The sequence below is a fragment of the Peromyscus maniculatus genome, chromosome 9 (genome assembly GCF_049852395.1).
Source record: "Peromyscus maniculatus bairdii isolate BWxNUB_F1_BW_parent chromosome 9, HU_Pman_BW_mat_3.1, whole genome shotgun sequence".
NCBI lineage: Eukaryota > Metazoa > Chordata > Mammalia > Rodentia > Cricetidae > Peromyscus > Peromyscus maniculatus.
The window spans coordinates 44765477-44785244 of NC_134860.1; the positions used below are offsets into that span (position 1 = coordinate 44765477).

Below are 19768 nucleotides of genomic sequence, written 5' to 3' on the forward strand. Positions count from 1 at the left end.
GGGATAATTCCTTTCAGGTCCACTTGATTTGAAACAGAAATTGTAAATGTGAATCTAATGATTTTTATAAAATGTCTGTGTTAGTTTGGGGTCTAATTTATTCCACAAATAATGACACTGTGGTGTCAAGCAGCGGTTATCTAAAGTAGATTTTTCTACTGGATGACACCCAGTTTCGCCATTACGGAAACAGACAAGGGCCCAAATGAGATGTCCCCAAGATGAATGCTGTAATAAAAACCTGCCAGAAACATTCTAATTTAGTTCTTAAAAACCAAATATTTAAGTGATAGCATGAAGGCCGAGACGAACATCTCTACTCTGCCCAAGGGCTAAACCATCTGGAGGTAATAAGAGCCGACACGGTGACAAGGACTCGTGATATTGGAAAGACTTCTCCAGAAGCCGTCCTTGCACGGGACGCTTTCATTTCAATCGTGTATGAAAAAGAGATTTAATGAGCGAAAAGATGAAGACATAGGAGCTTGCCAACCGGGTTGTAATGTTCTCTGCAGCATTCTTTCCTTCTAGAGCCTCCGTCTAGTCTGGTCTGGTCTGGTCTGGTCTGGATTAGTCTGGTCTGGTCTGGTTTGGTGTGGATTAGTCTGGTCTGGTCTGGTCTGGTCTGGTTTGGTGTGGATTAGTCTGGTCTGGTCTGGTGTGGTCAGGTGTGGTCTGGTTTGGTTTGGTTTGGATTAGTCTGGTCTGGTCTGGTTGGTTTGGTTGGTTTGGTTTGGTTTGAATTGGTCTGGTCTGGTCTCCACAGGCACTTTCTCTTCACAGAAAGCATGCAGCTTCCACCCTTGGCTTGCTGGGAACATCCCATCTCCCACCCACACCTCTGTTTTGTGGCATGCTCTCTTGTCTTCCCCAAAAAGGAAGTGGAGTCTGAAGCCTGATGGGGAAATTTCCTCAGGGGTTCCCACATTCTACACCCCGGTTTTCTAAATGTGTGGGCAAGAAGCGAAGGGTAAGCATGCAGAGTTGAGGCTTTTGATGTCCGGATGTGCTTGTAATCTGTTTTCTAAAGCAGTGATAGCAACGCATGTGAAGTTTGACCTAATATTTAATTATCCTCCCTTTTCTTCTCCTCTCCCCCTACTTAACTCTGCTCGTGACCATAAATGTGACTCCTACGGGGGGGGGGGGGGGGGGGCTTTTTGCATGATGTCATTGATCAAGTTCTCTGCCATTGTATTTTTCGAAATGTATTTTTGAAGTACTATGAATCTTTTCTTCCCTGAAGTTTCCCACCACAGGGCCTCAGACCACAAGTCCAAACAAAGAAGAATAATTCAGGGCCTAATGTCACTTATCGTGTTACCCTTGAGTCTTGGTCAAGGTGCTTAGCCTGCCTTGGAGGTATGAGCCTTTAATCCCAGCATTTGGGAGGCTGAGACTGGTGACTGTCTATGAGTTTGAGGGCAGCCTGGAGCATAGGCTACATAGTGAGAACCTGTCCCAGTTTAAAAAAAAAAAAAAAAACAAAACAAGAAGAAGAAGAAGGAGGAGGAGAAAGAAAAAGAAAAGCAAGTGCCTAGAATTATACATCCAAAGTAATGATAGTAGAACTCCATTCTTTGAATTGAAAGCTTCTAGTAGCAATTCGTAGATACACTGAAAACATATCATCAAGACAAATCCACAGGATAGAACCCTTGATAAAAGGGGGAAGAGGAACTCCACCCACTTCAGTTCCTCTCGAAGAATAACCTTCTGAGACTTGACAAGTGTTGACCAGCCTCCTTCAGTAAGACTTAGAAATTGTGTGTTGTGAGCCCTGAGACGTTGTCAGCAAAGGTTCCACTGATGCTCTCAACAGGGGTGGCAGGGAAGCATCAGCAACACTGTGGGTGCTCTTCTGTGGTGCTTTATCATACGTAAGTGTACACGCCATATGTCGCCTGAGTCCTAAGGAATCCCTCAGGACCTTTTCATTTGTGAAATAAGTTAATATTTTTAAACAATATGCTCCTTACCTTACCTTTCCAATCCCTGAATTAGAATGACTTACATTTTAAGTTTTTATTAGCATATGTTAATTATACATAATATGTGTTTCAGTAACTTTTCATATACATATATACGATATATATATTCCCCCATTTATAAAAATAACTTATTTTTATAAACTTTAATTGTGCTATTGGATTAAATTCTATCACATGAACATCTAGAAATTTGAGGTGGCTTAGCAGTTAGAAGCACCAGCTGGCTGCTCTTCCCGAGGACCCAGATTGTATTCCCAGCACTCACATACATGGCACTTTATAGCTGCCTGTAAATAACTCCAGTCCCACAGGATCCAATGCCCTCTGCTGGCCTCGTTGGGCACTGCAACAGACTTGCAGGCAAAACACCCATACGCCTAAGTAAAAATAAAGGGGAAAAGTTTCAAGTTACCAAATTTCTGTGAGAAACAGGCAACTTCTTGAACTTAAAATGTATGTATTCGTCACTGTGTTCACAGAACCTAACCTTGAGGTGAGACATAGGCTACTTGGTCCGATGGGAGAGGGCCATGTTAGTTAGGTGGGGATCCTGACTGCCTTTATTGGAGCATCAGTATCCAACATCTTCAACAGTCTAAATTCTAAATGTTAAACCGGAGATGGGTAGAAACTAGCAAAGAGAAGCCATGGCTGCTTTGAACACGAGGAAGTCACGACCACAGAAAGTACTCTGATAGTTCCTAAAACCCCCTGGATCACACTGGGAAGCACCTGTCAGTCAAGACAGAAGAGTCGTCTCTGTCACCTGACAGTGTCCCGGATTAATACACAAAGGGAGCGGTGAGTTAATAACGAAGACGAAAAGGTTGAAGTCCCCTGTGAAAACAGTACTGGCACTTCAGATCTGCTGAGCCAAACAAAAACAAAAGCAAAAATGGCTGTGAACTCAGCATTGATCATTTTCACTTATATTTATTCCAAATTAATTCCCAAATTGTCTCCATGCTCTTAAAATTCACAGCGCAGTATTTCACCCCCTGGCAGAGCCTGGTGTGCATAGGGATTTTCAGGGCCTCGTGGCTCTCAGTTAGAAATTATTAAGTGATGCTGTCCTCTCGGAGGCCTCTACTTCTCAAGCATTAGGAGTCTGTCCTCATAAAAAAATCTTTTGTTTTTTTTTTAATTACAAATCACAAAATGAGAAAGAGCTGATACATGTGATGCATAACGAAAGGTCTGTGTAAACACTAGAAGAGTTTTTTCGAGACAGGGTTTCTCTGTGTAGTTTTGGTGCTTGTCCTGAATCTCGCTCTGTAGACCAGGCTGGCCTTGAACTCACAGAGATCCACCTAGCTCTGCCTCCCGAGTTCTGGGATTAAAGGCATGTGCCACCACCGTCCGGCAAGAGTGTTATTGTTAGAGTCGCACTGTTAGCTTCTGTCCCATTATAGAAGATTCCATCCGACGTGAACCAAAGAGACAGTAGGCCCAGTGTCCTACACCTTCCTTTCCCCCACAAGCCTCCTTATTTCTTAGTAGTTTCACTTAATATTCTCCAGTGTCCTAAATAATCTGAAATTTTCTTCAGCCTGAATTTTATCTCACTAATTAAAAGTGAAGGCAAAGTCTAAGTTGGCTAAAGAAAATGAGAAATAAATCTGAATCCCAGGCTTTCAGGAAAATGCTCAGAACAGACTCCATGGACAGCTGTCGTAGATTTCCTTTCCAAGGTGTTGAAAGGGATCACATCAAAGATGCTAGGTGATGAGAAAGAAATCGTGAGGTCGGAGAAGCTAGCTGTCCCCAAGTGGCATAATGGAGTTTATCATGTGGTCAGGATGCTCTCAGTTCTGCCATGCTACTTGGCTGCTATATAGCAAGATTATTTTTATTTGCTTTTCCCCCCATATTTCAAATAGACATACTCAATACTTACCATTTACACTCGAGTCACTTGAATTTATAAATACTCTGCAGGTTATGACATCCCAATGGCATGTGTATGTGAAGCTACTGATACAGACAAGCAGAGACCTGAAATTTCTCGTCGAGATTTCTAAAACTATAAGCAGAATTGAATACATACTATATTACAGTCCTGAGGTTTCATTTCAGTGATGCCAAAGAGTCACAACTGTGCTCCCCTGGGCAAATTTTAGTGTGAGTTTTCACATAACGAAACCATCCCACAGCACACTACCCTCTTCCCCCCCCCCACAATATTGTAAAGGTAACAAATGCAGTATAAATTTAGGGTCTCTACTCAAGCAGAACTTGCCAATTGATCCCTGTGGAGGTTTTGTCAAGGTGCACTTCATTCTGCAGCATTTGAATCCGACTCCCGGACAGCCCTCCCAAGCAATCCTTGGCCACTGGCTACCGCACAGCAGTCAATAGCAAGGGCATTCAAGAGCCTCTGCTGAGGTCCTTATAGGGCGGCTACCACCAACCAGGCTGCAAAACTTCTCAGGTGTCTGCTTTTACTATTCCACCCGAAGCGAGAGGTAACATGGATTTTGAGAAATGTTTAGGTACAAGAAAACAACTTGGCTCCATTCAATGATGTAATTCAGCTACTACATATGTATTTTATTACTCTAAGCATCCAAATCAAAATGAGGGGTTGACGAGATGGCCCAGAGGGTAAAGGCGCATTCTGGCAAACTCACAACCTGAGTTCAGTCCCTGGACCCACAAGGTAGGAGAGAGCCAACTCCCACAGGTTGTCCTCCTACCTACCTACCTACACACACACACACACACACACACACACACACACACACACACATACACACACACACGAAATACTATACTAACAGCAGCCATGAACCATGAGACATGGATATTGATTATTTCTCAATTTTGCTATTACATCTAAACATTCTAGCTACCACAGATCCCACCTGCTCTGCCTGATCCCTTTGGGGCAAGTCCTGTTTTGTAGTTTCAGACTCCCTTGAATCATGGCTGTGCGGAGGAGACCCCAGATAGAAATGTAGTCATACCTGCCTAGCACCATTTGAAGTCCCCACCAGAGCTACAAAAATGTAGAGCTAAGTTCCAGAAAGTTCCAGCATTCAGGGAGGTTCCAGACAAGTCTGCCCAATTTTATATAAATGCTTAGATAGGCATGAAATGAATTTTCTGGATGTCTAGCTTTTCTTTCCATTCATTTCTCTCTTAATTTTTGTTGCTGTTTCCTATTTGTTTTAACTTTTTTTTTCTAATTTTACCCCATTTGGGAGCAATGCATTTCCCAGAAAGCCTTTTCAAATAGTTTGTTCTTTAATCTAGTGAAAATACACCTGATAGGGTCTTTTTTTAAAAGTCACATTCACAAATATTTAAGGTAGATACAAATCTGATGCCTTCAACAGAATCTATTCAAACTAGAAATTTCCTAAGTAGATTACAAATGTTATACTCAGAAGCACCCCCACCCACACTTTTTTGTTAATAAAAAAAGTTGTTAAGTCCTTTTGATTGTCCCGCTTCATACACAAGGCCAAGTGGAAACAATGACCCCAAAAGTATTGAGCTTTGTTGCTCTTAGACGCTACGGCTTGGAATGGTGCCAGGACATGCTTTTTGGCAGCAGCCTGCCTTTTGGCTCTGGTCTTTATTTTGAAGGTGGAGTCATGGTAATCACCTGCTCTGGTCTTTATGTAGCTAATATCCATCTATAATCTAAAGGCAGTACCGCTATTTGGGCCATCTGATCTACCTAAAGTTTTGTTGAAACACACAGAAAGTTCTTGCCAGCAAAGAAATATATGGCTGAAACTAGGAACAGCAAGTACCCCATTGGAGGGGTTAGAGCTGGAGATGGAATTCAATGGCTTCCCTGGAAAAATGTTTAAAAATGCATGTGGCTCAGCTCCACATTAATACAGCAGCAATCAAAATAGACTGAGAGAAAAGTTATGAATAGACTTATTTTGTAAAGTCACTTTACACACCCAGCAAAACCAACCAAGGGTAACATCGGCTCCCTCAGCATTGATATTGCTTAAATCCCTCCTTTGAGTGCCTTCAATTTAATTTGGCCAGTTACGCTCATTTTGTTGCTTTTTCCTAGTTTTCTGGAAAATAAAAAAGGAGCTCTGCAGATGTTGCCCACTGTGTGGAAGGACTGAGCATGCTCAGTGGGAGTGCCTTGCTGACTGCTGAATGAAAGCCTTGTTACCTGAAGGTGTTTGCCAGATAAAGTTTGACATGAACCCTGAGGGCAAGGGAAAGAATTGGCCTTTTTAGCACGACTGCCAGTGCCCCATACCCTGAGGTCATGTCAGTGCCAGGCTCCCTCCCTGAGCTCCTACCACCATTCAGAGGTGACAGTCCCCTAACTCCTGTTTACAATAACTACCTCAGTGTCTAGATCAGCCCTGCCCAGATCCCAGATGGGGACCAGCCTGCCTGCCCTTCAGGTCCTCCATCCCGATGTAGGTAATATCATTCTTGCTCTTTAAAAAAATATTGTCCAACACACGCTTTGTTCATTTTGGTCAGATGACCTCTTCCAAGCTGTCAGCTTTGCCCAGCTGCTCCAAAGTCTGATTTGTAAGTTTAAAATAAAACCAGATCCAAACTCACAAACGTGAAGACCGGGTGTGTGAGCACCATAAGTTTGGGCTCCAGGGTGCAACCTAGCCCACAAGCAGGTCCAGGCAGCCCCCTCTTTAGCCAGGAGAGGGAAGGACAGTCCCAGACCTGATTTAACCCACTATGACCACCAGTGGAGTGTAAGAGTTAGCTACGGTATCTCTGAGGGTGCAAAGGTATTGTGGGTTATTCTGCGTCCCAGGCTAACATGGGGAGAATAACCTATTTCATTTTATTTTTTTTTCCAGTTCTCTCAGGCCAGGCACACCACAGCCCTTTGAAACGATCTGTATCCCTTACCCCACCCATGAATGTGCCAAACCAGCCTCTAGGACATGGATGGATGTCTCATGAGGACTTACGAGCTAGAGGACCCCAGTGCCTCCCATCCGATCATGCCCCCCTGTCTCCACAAAGCAGTGTAGCCTCTTCAGGAAGTGGTGGGAGTGAACACTTAGAAGATCAGACCACTGCTCGTAACACATTCCAAGAAGAAGGTAGTGGTATGAAAGGTGAGTGACCACGAGAGGAACCAAGAGGCCCTCCCTTGATTTGGAGTCCAAGGGGAAAGAGAGGTGGTCCATAAGAGAGATGGAGCCCAGCTCCTCCCATTAAGCTTGTGCATTCGAGCCACACCCTCCAGAACTCCAGAGCTGGCCCTGGAGGAAGGTCTTGAAGCCTCTTTCCAGCTGATAATGATGTCAGCTGGTGAGACAATAGCCAGGCAGGCTTTTGGGACAATGCCAAGGGCAGGCTCTGAAAGTGCCCTGGAGCTGCCATTAATAGACAGTACTGAGGTTTGCTGTTTCTGATCTTTGATCAGTGATCAATGATCATTTGCCCCGACCCAGAAGCCAGAGCGAGAAAGGTCAACATTCTTTTTTCCATTTTCTGTGCCCTGACTCTTGGACACTGAAGACTCCTGCTAGCCTGGATAGGGTCATCTGAGAAGATGCCAAGCTATTCCACCCTCTTCCTTGCTGTGCCTAGGGACCTGTCACTAATTCAGAGAAACAAAGTAGTGATCTTTTATTACTTTATTTGCTCTCAATGAAGTGTAGTAATGTTTCTTTTTATCACCCCCTTTTTGTTTGGTGGTCAAAGAAACCTTCCAACCCCTTTCTCTGCATCGGCTTCAAGGACGTGAAAACCTTCAGTGTTTTAAGCCTGATAATAGATTTGCATACTGATGGTAAAGACTTATTGTGCAACCTAAATAAATGTTCCTACATCGTCTGTCAATGTACCCTCTCCTACAGATCCTCCTCAGGAGACAGAGATTTCCAAATTACCCATGATGGGTTCACAGAGGATGCATGTGTTCTGTATTTTTAGACACCAGTTGTTGGGGGGGATAGAAGTCCTTAGGGAAAGATACTCATCAGAGACATGCTGATAACAATGTTAGCTAGTGAGACAATAACCAGGCAGGCTTCTGGGACAAATGCTGAGGACAGGCTCTCAGAGGGGCCTCCATGCTGCTGTTAATCCACACTCCTGATGTTTGTTGTTACTAATCCTCCCCTTATCAAAGAGGAGGCTCTTGACCTCCCCCCTCCCAACATGGGAACCTAGCACAGAGAGTATACCCTCAACTTCTCAGGTGCCAGTTTAAGAGAGCGCTAGGCTGGAGTGGAGCCCATCAACATAGGCAGTGAGGCTGACCTCCAGTCTTCCTCTCAGCGGCTCCTGGAGATGTCCCCCTATCCTGGCCCCTTCCCATGATGGTCTTGCAATGAGAGACCCGTAGAAGTAGGGTGTGTCTCCGAGGTTTCCTCTGAGCATACAAATGAGTCTTTAAGAACAGCTAGTGCGATGAGTCATTTTTGGCATCCGGGGTGTATAACCCTCTTCCACAGGGCTCAGGGGACTGCATCCTATCACTGGGGGATGGGCAAAACCCATTCCCAAATGACGCTACATCCAGGTGAAGTTCAGTGCCTGGACAGCTGGGACACTGGTAAGTCAGAGGAGCATTGTCTCTGTGTTGACCAACATGGAGAACTGAGGAACAGGCCGTTGGCCCAGAGAACACCAGCGTCCCTGTCTGATGTCTGAACATGCCTACTTCATTCCTTTCACTTTGTTTCCTTTCTTTCTTGTTATTTCTCCACTTGTTTGGAGGGCTTATGCACACTTACGCATTCTCCCAAGGTGGGCAGATGTGTGCTTGCAGGCTTCTAAGGTAAGAAGTGAATAGAGATAATGTGTTTGTTTTTAAAGAAACATGAGCAAAAGGGAAAATTGAATGAATATCCCATTGGCTTGATTTTTGTTTTTGTTTTTGGGGTTTTGAGTTTTGTTGTTGTTGTTGTTGTCTTCTGGATAAAAGTCAGACACTTTCCAGAACTCAAGGGACACCTGTGGATAAGCTCTCTTGATTCCTTTCTCTAGGATTGGTGAGAATTGTCTTCTCAAGAACTCAATCAGTCACAGAATCACACAGCCAAAATGTCACATCCAAGATTTTTATCATAAACTCTTAGGTATCAATAAAAAAGAAGCTATTTGGTGGCTCGTTGGAACAAAAGACCCTCTCCATGTGTTTCTGCCTGCTTTGATCTATTGGACTTACTTTTCTTAAAAAATTGGATGGAGAAATCAATGTATAAGGACACTAGCAAGTAACAGGGAAAAAATCAAGAGATGAAACATAATAGATGATGAATTCTATTTATAGGGAAAATAAAAATTCTATTTGTAGGGAAAAATATTTTCAGCTGACGATATCAGATAGTAGAAATGTCCAAACCCCCAAACACATTCTGATGTGGCATGGGGCCAGTACGTATTGAGCACAAATGTTCCTTATTCAGCCCTCTTGTGAGGTGACCCCCCAAGAACTTCTCCACATCAAGATTCCTCAGCATGCCTTCTGAAAGTTGCATCTAGGAAGCAACCCTTAATATACCCATCCCAAGGGTTTGATCTCCAGGCCTAAGAGCAGATGATCACGTAAATTTCCAAATTAATTCTCACTTTCTGAGAAGTGCGCTATGTAGTTAAGTGATGTCCATCTGAGAAGAAGCCAGCTCTTCCTGTGGAACCCCATGCTTGCTTTCCTGTACCTTGGGTCCCTTGGCAGGGGCAGAGACACCCAGGCCATGACCAAGCAACTGCTTTCTAATTTTCAAATGTCTGGTCTGAGAGAACAAGGAGGCTGGAGTAGAATTTGGAAGAGTTCCTATGTCCCCTGGGAATACATATCACTCTCACCACACAGCTTGGGAAAACAATAAAAGCCACCATAATTGCATTCATCTTTCTGGCCAACGGGTGTGCATGGCTGAAATCCAGGGTTTGTTCTTGCCCACCTTCTCATCTGGACAGAATAGCTTGACTATCATCCTCCCTTGGGAATGTACCACGGGGTCAAGCACGCGGAATAAGCCCTCGGTGGATTAATTGCTTCCTCCTGCATCTCTGTGCTTTGCTGCTTCTGGTAAACACTTGTCCTAGTGGTTTAGGTTGGCTGTATGGAATACGTAGGGCCTCAGGCTAAAGAGAAACCATGCATGGGATTGAGTACTCCACTTGAAACCTCAAGCAGCAACCTGAGCCAGAATGTGAAATTTTCCTGTTACCAATCCCTCAGGAGGCGGCTACTTAGAAATGTTTGGACTAACCATGCTGGCTATGTTCTAAATTCAGGTCTCTGTGTTCTTTTCAAAAGCTTCACTGTGACTTATCCCAAGAGAAAGACTCTTGATTCTGAGTCGGTACTCAGTCATAATATCCCTCATTTCCAGGTAGCAGGTGAATGGAATGTACTCTCTTAGCTCTTATCTCAGGTGGGAAAGAAAAGAAAGTCTCCTATTACTAAGTGATTTCTTTCCTAGAAAGAAGGCAGCCTGGTGGTGGAAGGGAATGTGTCTGCCCCTCAGAGTAGCATGAACTCTGAGAGGATGAGCCCAACACCCAGAGATTTATCAGAGGGTCAGAGCTCCTGGTGTGGCTTTGGTATAGGGGAAAATTCCTGATTCGCTTTTGTCTTCATTTCAGCCATTGGACTTCTCTGTACCTACTAAGCTCTGGGGAGACAGAGGTGAGGGATCCTCTAGCCTCAAGAGACTCACATTAACACCAGATACCTGATGTGGGGACCCTTGTTGGGACATTAGTCCCAACTTGAGGCAAGCACCAAGACTGTCCCTAATTCAAACAGGGCAGAAGTCTCTAGAGGAGGTGAGGCTTGGAGTTAAGCCTCAAAGCATGGTTACAGGTCAGCCAATATGGATGGAGGGAAGGTAGCCTGTGCTGAGGGAACAGCATTGAGAACTTGTGTGAGATAGGGGCACAATCTACGACTAGGGTGTTAAAGGCAGCTGGGAACCCGATCTGCAGAGGAGGAGCCAGATCCCTGACCTTGAAAAGGATGGTGTCTTTTATTCTGAAACTGTCGAAGGAATTTCTACACTAGAACCACCTGCCTAGATTTGCATATTAGAAACTGGAACCTGCGCACCAGTGCGGAAAGGAAAGGAGAGGGGATTCTGGATTTGAAAACCAATGGAGAGGTGGAGGATTTTTTCAGCCATAGAGGACAGTGACGTTGAGTCAAGCCAAGCGGCAATGTGAGTGGAGACCATGGAGTGAGTCCCAGTATCTCCATGAGAAACAGAACGGTGAGGACCTGGTGACAAGTGCGTGTGGACAGGGATGCACAGGCGGTGTTGAGGATGACACCCCGGTTTCTGCCTGGGATAGCTAGAGAAGTCCTCTATAGTGCAGGGCCTATGGGGATCAATGAGGGGCAGTTCGCCATGGTGAATGTGGGAACTTGCAACCGTCTGGTGGAAGTTTGCTTGGTGGACCCCACAGGGGCTCCACGCTCCCCCGTGGCCCAGCTGAGCAGTTTGTGTTGTGTGTGCATGAAAGGGTGTTGGCCATTTCTCTGGAGGACTGCATTCCAGGAGTGGAAAAGCCTGTGGATTTGGCTGTAGGAAGAATGGTCGCCTGAATGAGGGAGTAGACATTGGTACTGTATGTTCTTGGTGGGAGCCGCAGTCTCATTATCACAGGACAACATTAACTGGGTATGCTTGTGGCAGGCTGCTTCCCATTAGCACAAAAATACAGAGGTAATGGGACTTGATTATTATGTGTGTACGTACATAATAGGGACGAAAGAGGGAACTCCTGGCTGGAGTAACCTTGACAGACACGGAGTAGCTAAGAATAGAGAAAGCCATTGACTGTGAAAAAAATGTTTGTCTTTTTGAGGGAGTCTCTCTCAACTGAAACTTGAGTAAACTTTTTCTCCCTGTTGCAAATAAAACATATTGTCTCCTAGCAAATAGCTGGCTTAGGATTTGGAGCTGTTTTTGAAATGTGGGCCTTTGATCCTTGGCCTCTCTCAGAATGGAAACGAGAGAAATTATTTAGAGGTGAGATCTCAAAAAAAGAAAGAAAGAAAGAAAAGAAACTGTGAGAAACTTTGTAGGATTTTTGAATGCAGCGCCTCTGAGGGTCTTCACAGTCTGAGTGATGAGTGGGACATGATGTGGCACCATGTGTGGCTGGGACACTTTTCAGCTCAGCTGTCATGGAAACTGGCTTAGATTCAGAGTGTTGTCTTTCCAGATGTATTTAACTGGAATAAATTCACTGAGGTTTTGTATGTTTTTTTGTTTGTGTGTGTGTGTGTGTGTGTGTGTGTGTGTGTGTGTGTGTGTGTGTATTTGTCTTTGAAAAGCAAATTCCAGGACTCCTCCTAGTTCTTAAACGTCTCAGGACTTTTAACCTCCACTCCTGAGTGGAAGATACTAGAGTGAGTGTCATCTTCAGCTGGAGGGATTTAAGATCCTCAGTTCCCCTTTAACAAAACACAACAGGCCACTTAAAGCACAGCACTGAGGAACACTGTGGTAAATGGAAGCACCCGGAGGAAGTTTAGTTCAATGTTTGCATTGAATTCTTTGAAGTATTTTACCCCAAATTTATTTGTTCAAAGATTCATGGTATGTCCCCACGAGAGGGGAGCTCCCCTGAAACACCCTAGATACTCTTCAGGACCAAGGAGTTCCCCTCAAGAGGATCCAGCTCCCGAGGACCCAACAAGCACACCTCCTCCTCTTGCTTGGCGCCTGGAACAGAATGAGGCTCTTCACTCTGCTCTGGCCGAAAATAAAGACTGGCTTTATGGTGTCACTAAACTGCAGCTCTCTGTTCTGGAAGGATTTGCTTCTTCTCCAACTTCAACGGTGAAGTGTTAGTCCCTTCACACGCAGTCTTTGTGTTTCTTCTCTCCCTCAGGGAGCAAGGATGCCACCTGCGTCTTAGAGAGAAGGCTGTGTGAGATCAGTCTGGCTCTCTGAGGAATTAAGAGTTGATTTCCATCATCAGGTACCTAGAGTACCACAAATAAGCTCTCTTGTGGGAAACTGCTCATTCATGTTTCTCTCTTCTGGATAAAGAGCTGCCTTAATTTCTCCCCCTCCTTATCAGCTTGTCCTCATTTGAGGTTGGGCGCTGCATGGTTTGTTGACCTGGCTGGCTACTGCAGCAGGCTTAAGAGAAAAGCAGCCTACATTCTCAATGAAGCCCAGCTTCCATGGGAGCTGCGGACATGACACAAAGCCTCTCTGTGGTCAAGGCGTCCAAACCCTAAAAGGATATAGAAATGATCACAGTTTAAAATTTGATCCCATTGCTAAAGACCCGCGGGTGGGCATAGAACATGCGCAAGATGGGTGTGTAGCCCTGTTGTTATCCAAAATAGCCAGGAGAAGATTAAACCAGCGTGGCCTGCAACAGGAGCTGGAAGAAGCCTCAGGAAGGATAGGGATGCCAGACCCACAATGCCTGCCACCCTACAGCTTCACCGTGGCTCTATCCTGGTCTCATCCAATGTTCCGTGTCTATGTAGCTTGCAGAACGAGCAAGCATGTATATTAACAAGGCAAGCTGCTTTCTGGCTCACCCTCCTGCCAAGGTCTTGGTGTACTGGCTTTCCCCCTTTTTTTCCCTCACCAAACTTGAACCAAAGGAGCCATCTTCAGTTCATTGGTTGTTTTCCTCCTTCCCTACTCTTCCTGATGTCCAAATACCATCGGTTTCCACCCTTCCATTCCCCTCTCGTCCTTCTAAAGCACTCCTCTGGGTCTTCTTAAACTCAGGTCCTGGCCTTTTCTCACCATCCTCCAGCCACCTCGCCATGACCACAATCATCTTTCTGAGGCAACCTGGGCTTCCAAGGTGCAGATTTCAATGGCTTTTCTTCATCCGCAAGACAAACATCTACTTTCCTTGTTTGGACATTTCATATCTCAGGCACCTGACTCCTCTGCCTGTGTGTCCTCACTTCTCTCTAGCTGGTTCCACCATTCACCAAGCATTTTCTCTACCCTAAATCTGCTGTGGCTCTGACTTTCGCTTCTGATGTTCCTACCATGGGAAATGGCCTCTCCAATGTGGTTTGCCCAATGGACTCCAAGCTGCTGCTTCTCCAAGCAGCAGCATGAGAGGAGCTTCCTCTCACTGCCTCAGCAAACCCAAGTGTCCATCGCTCTGTGCTACCCCAGGATTCAGGTATTCTCAGTGCTTATACTGAAGCGGTTATAATTTTTTCATGGGACTCAGTCATGCTCTGTAGATCACAAGTTCCATGATGGCAATGGCATGTCTTTACAGAGTCTGACCTCTACTGATGGTACCTAGTAAATGTTGAACAAATAGAATTCCATCAGTTGGCAAGGAAATCTGCCTCACGGGTAGCGAAAACATCTGACTCTTTCTTGCACCGCATGTGAAGATGTCTTTCTAGCTTGGACCCTACATTGCTATGTCCAACCACCAAAGCAACCTAGATGAAGCTGACAGCTATACCCTGAAGACATATATGCCAGATTTACATCTGCAATACACCCTCTGTGTCTCCTGTGTGCCTGAATCCTCCAACGGTAGCCACAGCTTCACACATAGCCACAGCTTCACACGTAGACATGGGATCCAAGCTAAGAAGTTAAAAATGGTTCCCAACATTGTATCAACAGGATAGCATCTAAACTTTGGTTGGAGCTCATGCCTGGCTCACTTCTTAGAGAATTCAGCAGCGCAGTCATTGGAATTCTTGCTGATAGGAGTGAAACAGTCCAGGCCCTCAGTTCTCTTGCTTGTTTCCCTTTTAATGGAGTTCTGTTTTTATCTCTGGCAAGAGGAAGTTGCTCTCAGAGAGAGAACGGTTGGTAGGTTATGTTCTTTTCTGTTGTTCTTGTGGGATCCATTGTCGTTGTTGAGATGGGCTCTTACTGTCTAGCTGGAAGGCTGTGTTCTTCAGGACTGAGATTTCCTGCTCTTTGTTCACCCATCCTCAGGAAGGAGGGAGAACTCCTTAGGCACATGGCACTGAGCTAGGACTGAACTAGCAGGCTGACTGCCTTAAGGAATGGAAGGTCGGAGGAGCCTACATTTACCAGGAATATGCCTGGGAATAAGTCATTAGGAAGGCCTAGCTCATCCTGTTGTGAAGTTGTATAGGCACCTTTTCCAGGACAACTACACCCAGTGACCTGCATTTTGAAGAAATGAGTGAGGCAAGCTGGCCCGGTCCTGCCTGTCCCAGGGGATTCAAGCTGTCCAGATTGCTTTCTAGAAAAGAACTAGAGCTTGGTGAACTGGGGGTTTCCCCTGGTGCTTCCTGACTCAAGATACCCTGTTATCACTTCAGCTTATAAAACCCCCAGTTCGCAACACATCTTTAAAGCTGAGGAGTTTGTTCATTTACCATCAGTGGATTTGCCATGACTAAGCTTTGGGGCCCTTGGTTAAAAAAATATATATGGTCCATGGTGTTGCTCCATCCTCTTCTATAATGAATTGTGTCCCAAGTGTAACACTGGATTACGCAGACTTCTCTGAATCATGACTATTGTGTTTTCTGAGCAATGATTTGGGACTTTTCAAAGAATGGCACACACGAAGCCTGGTGGCCAAGTGATGGCATGTTAGCCCATCAGAACACTAGCACTGTGGTTAATGGTTACCCATGTCAAGCCATGTCTGCAGAAGTGTTAGTGTCATTCCAACAAAAGCAAGTGTGTGGTGGAGATTGAAGTCTGTTCAAAGAGCTCTAGGGCGTTATATCAGGAAAAGTACCAGACTCCTGGCCTGGTGTGGCCTGAAATCATGACCCAGGGATGCTTGGCACTGAGGAGTGTGTTAGGAGTTAGCACTGTGCACCTGGAGAAGCCTTGTCTGAGCATAGTTAATGATGGTCCCAGAGGGACTCTCTCTTGTCACAGTAGATTGAAGGCCTTCCAAGCACAGAATCAAGTAGTCTGAAATAACAAAGTCTGTTCTGAATTGGATGTTCAATTCTAATTCTCAGAAATCCCTATCTGTGGTTCTCACACCACTGCAGAGTACAAAGTCCCTTCAGCAGGCTAGTGATGACCTGCTGTGCCTGTCTTTAAGGACATCACCCCCTGTCTACACCCCCAGAGCCTTTGGTTTGGTTTTCCCAGGAGGCAAAGCCTGATGTCAGAGTTGACTGTCTTCCATCAGCCCTGGTTATCTTTTCTAAACCTTGAAAAACTGCAAGTTCCCACCTGTCTTTGAACGTGATTGGCTGGCCCATCAGTGCCTCCCAGTGAAACTCTTCGTAATCAATAGTACAGGATCTTGTGACCAATATGATTAGTGATGGGAAGACACCTCATGGGAGGCACAAATGATGCTTACCCAATGCCTTAGCATCTCAAAATACTTGCAATCTCTGTTTACTTAGCTCTATGGCTGGTGATTCCTGTAGTTCTTGTGAGAATTTGGTACAATGTAGGAAAGAGCTGAGACTCAGAAGACCTGGGTTCTAGACCCCCTTGACCACATTCTTACTCTGTGATTTAGACTTAATGGCGCAATGTTGCCATCTGTACGGTGAACAGGGTTAGGGGAAGACAATTCCAGAAACATTTCAAAGATCTTCTCAGCTCAAAAATTCTGACGTGAAAGACTTTGGGCAAATGATTTATTTTGGTTGTGATTAGTAAAGCAGTGGTTCAGGGGGCTTTTCACTCCAGTAATTTTCTTAACTCTAAAACACCGGACTTGGGATTTGCCTCAGTTGTGCCTTGGAGTGTCCATTATCCTGTGGTCTAGACCGTGTTTGGATCCTTGGGTGTTGTGATATCTCTTGGGTTGGCACGCAAAGAAGAAGTCAACGACACATTCAGATGCATCCCAAAGCTTGGGAAGGTGGCTAGCAGCCATCCCACAGCAGTGCCAATACTGGTAGTCCGGGATGCCCTTTATCCCACAGGGAACTAGGGAAGCAGAGGAAGCGTCAGGCAGGGCATTTATGGGGGGTCAACTATTACATTTGTTTCCTGCTTCTTCTAGAAATGGCTGACATAGCTTGTGGAGATTTGCATTGAGCCTCAAAAAGAAGTGTCTTGAGGGTGTAGACTATTGTGTCTGTTCTGTGCCAGTCCTGCCAGTGAAACAGCCCAGCTAAGGCAGTGGCCCTTTGCATTTTATTTTTTTATTATGATAAACTCCTTTGATACCTTGAAAGACTCTATGGGAGACTACCTAGAAAACTGTCCATATATGTAGAATTCCTGTTTGCCCTGAAATGCTTAAACCCCAAGTTATCAATGCCTGGTCTGAGGTAGACTAAAGGACCCAGTGGGGTTGTCAGGGCCAGCCCTAAGCTTTCTGAGGCATCATTTGCTGCCCAAATTAAGTAATAACATTTTTTTTCTTTTTTTTCCTCTGACCATCACCTTTCCCCCCTTTGTGTCCCCCCATCTTTTGTCACCTCTTCTTGTTCCTTTCATTTCTATCCCCATCTCTTGCACATCTGGCACCACAGATGTTCCAGCTTGGTTAAAAAGCCTCCGCCTGCACAAATACGCTGCGCTGTTCTCACAGATGACCTACGAGGAGATGATGGCCCTCACCGAGTGTCAACTGGAGGCTCAGGTATGTGAGTGCTTGAGGGAACCCTTCCCCAAGACAAGGTCTTGAAGTTCCGTCCCAAACAGACTTTGTTTGGACCCATAACTTACCTACCCACCCAGTAGTTTGCCTGGGTCTAGGAACTGCCTGGTGCTGGCTGCTACCCCATGGTGAGTAAGCCTAAGTTCTTGCCTTGACAGTTCAGTGGAAGACAAAGATCAGCAGGCACTCACAAGGCAGTGGAAGGGAGAGGCAGTTAGGAAAAGACAGATCCAGGTACACCTCCAAAGTCCTGGGTGCTAAGGAAGAGCCGGTTGTACTGCCAAGAAATGACATCCATCAATGTTTCAAAGAGCTTTGCCCCTGGCTCTTTTCTTCCCTCTGCCAAGCCAGGACTGGTCTGGGTGGGGACAGAGTCCTTGTCTATCCCATCTGGTCACATCGCCACTGCCTTCTAACTGGACCAGTCAGCAGAAGCCCCAGACACTCCATGACACTTCTCCAACATAACTCATGCTGGTCTTAGTTGAGTTTGGAGTAAATTGTTCAAATATTTTCTTCTAACCACCTCAAATAGCATGGGGCAGTGATTGAGAGTGAGCTATCCAGGTCTCAGAATTTATTTCCCTTCTGAGGTCATGAAAGGGCAGAATTCCTCTTTCCTTCTTAGGCCTCTCCCCCCAAGTGAGGATGCCAGAGACCAGGCAATAGCGCCCCTGAAACTAAGAATGTCTCTACCGTGCCAGGCTCTAGCCAACAGATCTAATGGATGCCTTTGTTTCTCTTGTTTAGAATGCTGTTTGCATGTTTGAGATTGACCCCAGTTTCCTTTGAGCAACGATTTGAAGAAATTGGTGGTCTAAATGAGTTAATATTTCTCCTGCAGAAAGGAGAGATTGTAGCCCGTGGGGCACGGCGGGGCTGGTGGCATGCCTCCCTGCCGACCTCGGCTTTCCCCTTGCCTGCTTATTCAGTACCCAATGCTCCCCCTCTGCAGGCCCGGCTAAATACCGGTATTGAGAGCAAGACAAAGCCTGGAGTCACTGACCATTCTCAGAGAGTGAAAAGCACTAATTTCAACTTCCTAACATTTCTCCCACCACTTCTTGGATCTCGGCTGTTGCTTGAGATCCCAGGGGTTGGTGGGAACTATTTCAAAGAGCAATTTGTGTTTAGGTCAAAGTTGAGAGAGAATCCAAGTCATCGGTTGCTCAAATAAAGAGAAAGAAAGAAAGAATTGACACAGAGGACAGTGCTAGAGCCTGACACAGACTTTTCGAAATAATTGAATTCATTTGATCTGGGAAGGACAGCTCAGCGGAAATGCGTCCCCAGTGTTTCCAGAGGAGATCCGCTGTCCCTCTTGCCCCTTCAGGGGCTAGGAGGAATTTGGGGATGGTGGCACCAGAACAGAGATCCCCAGAAATTTGCCTTAGAGACCTGATTGGAAGAAGGGCCCTTTCCTGTGAAATGTGCAGTATCTAGCATCAATGAGGCTCTAATGAAATCCTCTCACTTACTGCTGCAGCCAGTTTAAAATAAAATCCACAACTCTGCACATTTACCTGGAGTGCAGGGAATCCCACTTTTCATAATGGAAAGAAAAAGGAAGGTTGTAAACTTCCCAGAAATGCCCTGTGTCACGGTGGTGCATGTGGGCGGCACTGGCCTTCATCACGGCTTCTGCAGATGCACAGGTGCAGGAAGGCATTGAAAAACCAAAGAACAAATAAGGACAGGGTCCCAGGGAAAGCAGAGGGACTGAATGTAATACAACCTGAGGACAGGGGTGTCTGAACTAATATTATAATATATATATATATATATATATATATTCATTATATATATATATATGACTTCATATATATATAACTTAAGATGGTGAAGAAATCTCCTGTTGGGTGGCATAATTGGCTGCTTTATATCTCTCTGTCCTAAAGGTCATGGGCAAGCCTGTAGCCAGATGGAGTCTGTCTGTCTACTGGGGAGAGCTTTAGGATAGTGGTATCAACAAGAGGGAAGTGCAGGTCAGCCAGCCTGTGAGTGTGTAGGAACCAAAAAAGACAAAGTAATCCATAGCCTCTGAGAGTCTCTAAGCTGATTCTTGAAAAACGGGATGTTCTAATATATTTTCTTACATTTAATTACAGAATGTTACCAAAGGTGCAAGACACAAAATTGTCATCAGTATTCAGAAGCTCAAAGAAAGACAAAATCTCCTGAAGTCTTTGGAAAGGGTAAGTGAGCAATTGGCCCAGGGGACATTTCCACCTTCTTCATGGAAACAGAGACTAAAGAAACTCAGTTCAGAGTGG

General features: G+C 45.2%; 1 protein-coding gene across 7 annotated transcripts in view; it reads left to right on the plus strand.

Moving 5' to 3' along the window:
* The window catches only part of Samd4a (sterile alpha motif domain containing 4A), a 220867-nt gene that overhangs the window by 164896 nt on the left and 36203 nt on the right, over window positions 1–19768 (plus strand). For 4 of the 7 annotated variants that reach the window (XM_076544845.1, XM_076544843.1, XM_042284722.2 and 1 more), the window contains 3 exons: window positions 6803–7066; window positions 17368–17477; window positions 19604–19690. In XM_076544845.1, coding sequence (XP_076400960.1) covers window positions 6803–7066; window positions 17368–17477; window positions 19604–19690 — 461 coding nt within the window. The remainder of the gene's footprint in view (window positions 1–6802; window positions 7067–17367; window positions 17478–19603; window positions 19691–19768) is intronic. The other 3 variants (XM_076544846.1, XM_042284723.2, XM_076544847.1) reach the window with 1 other exon arrangement.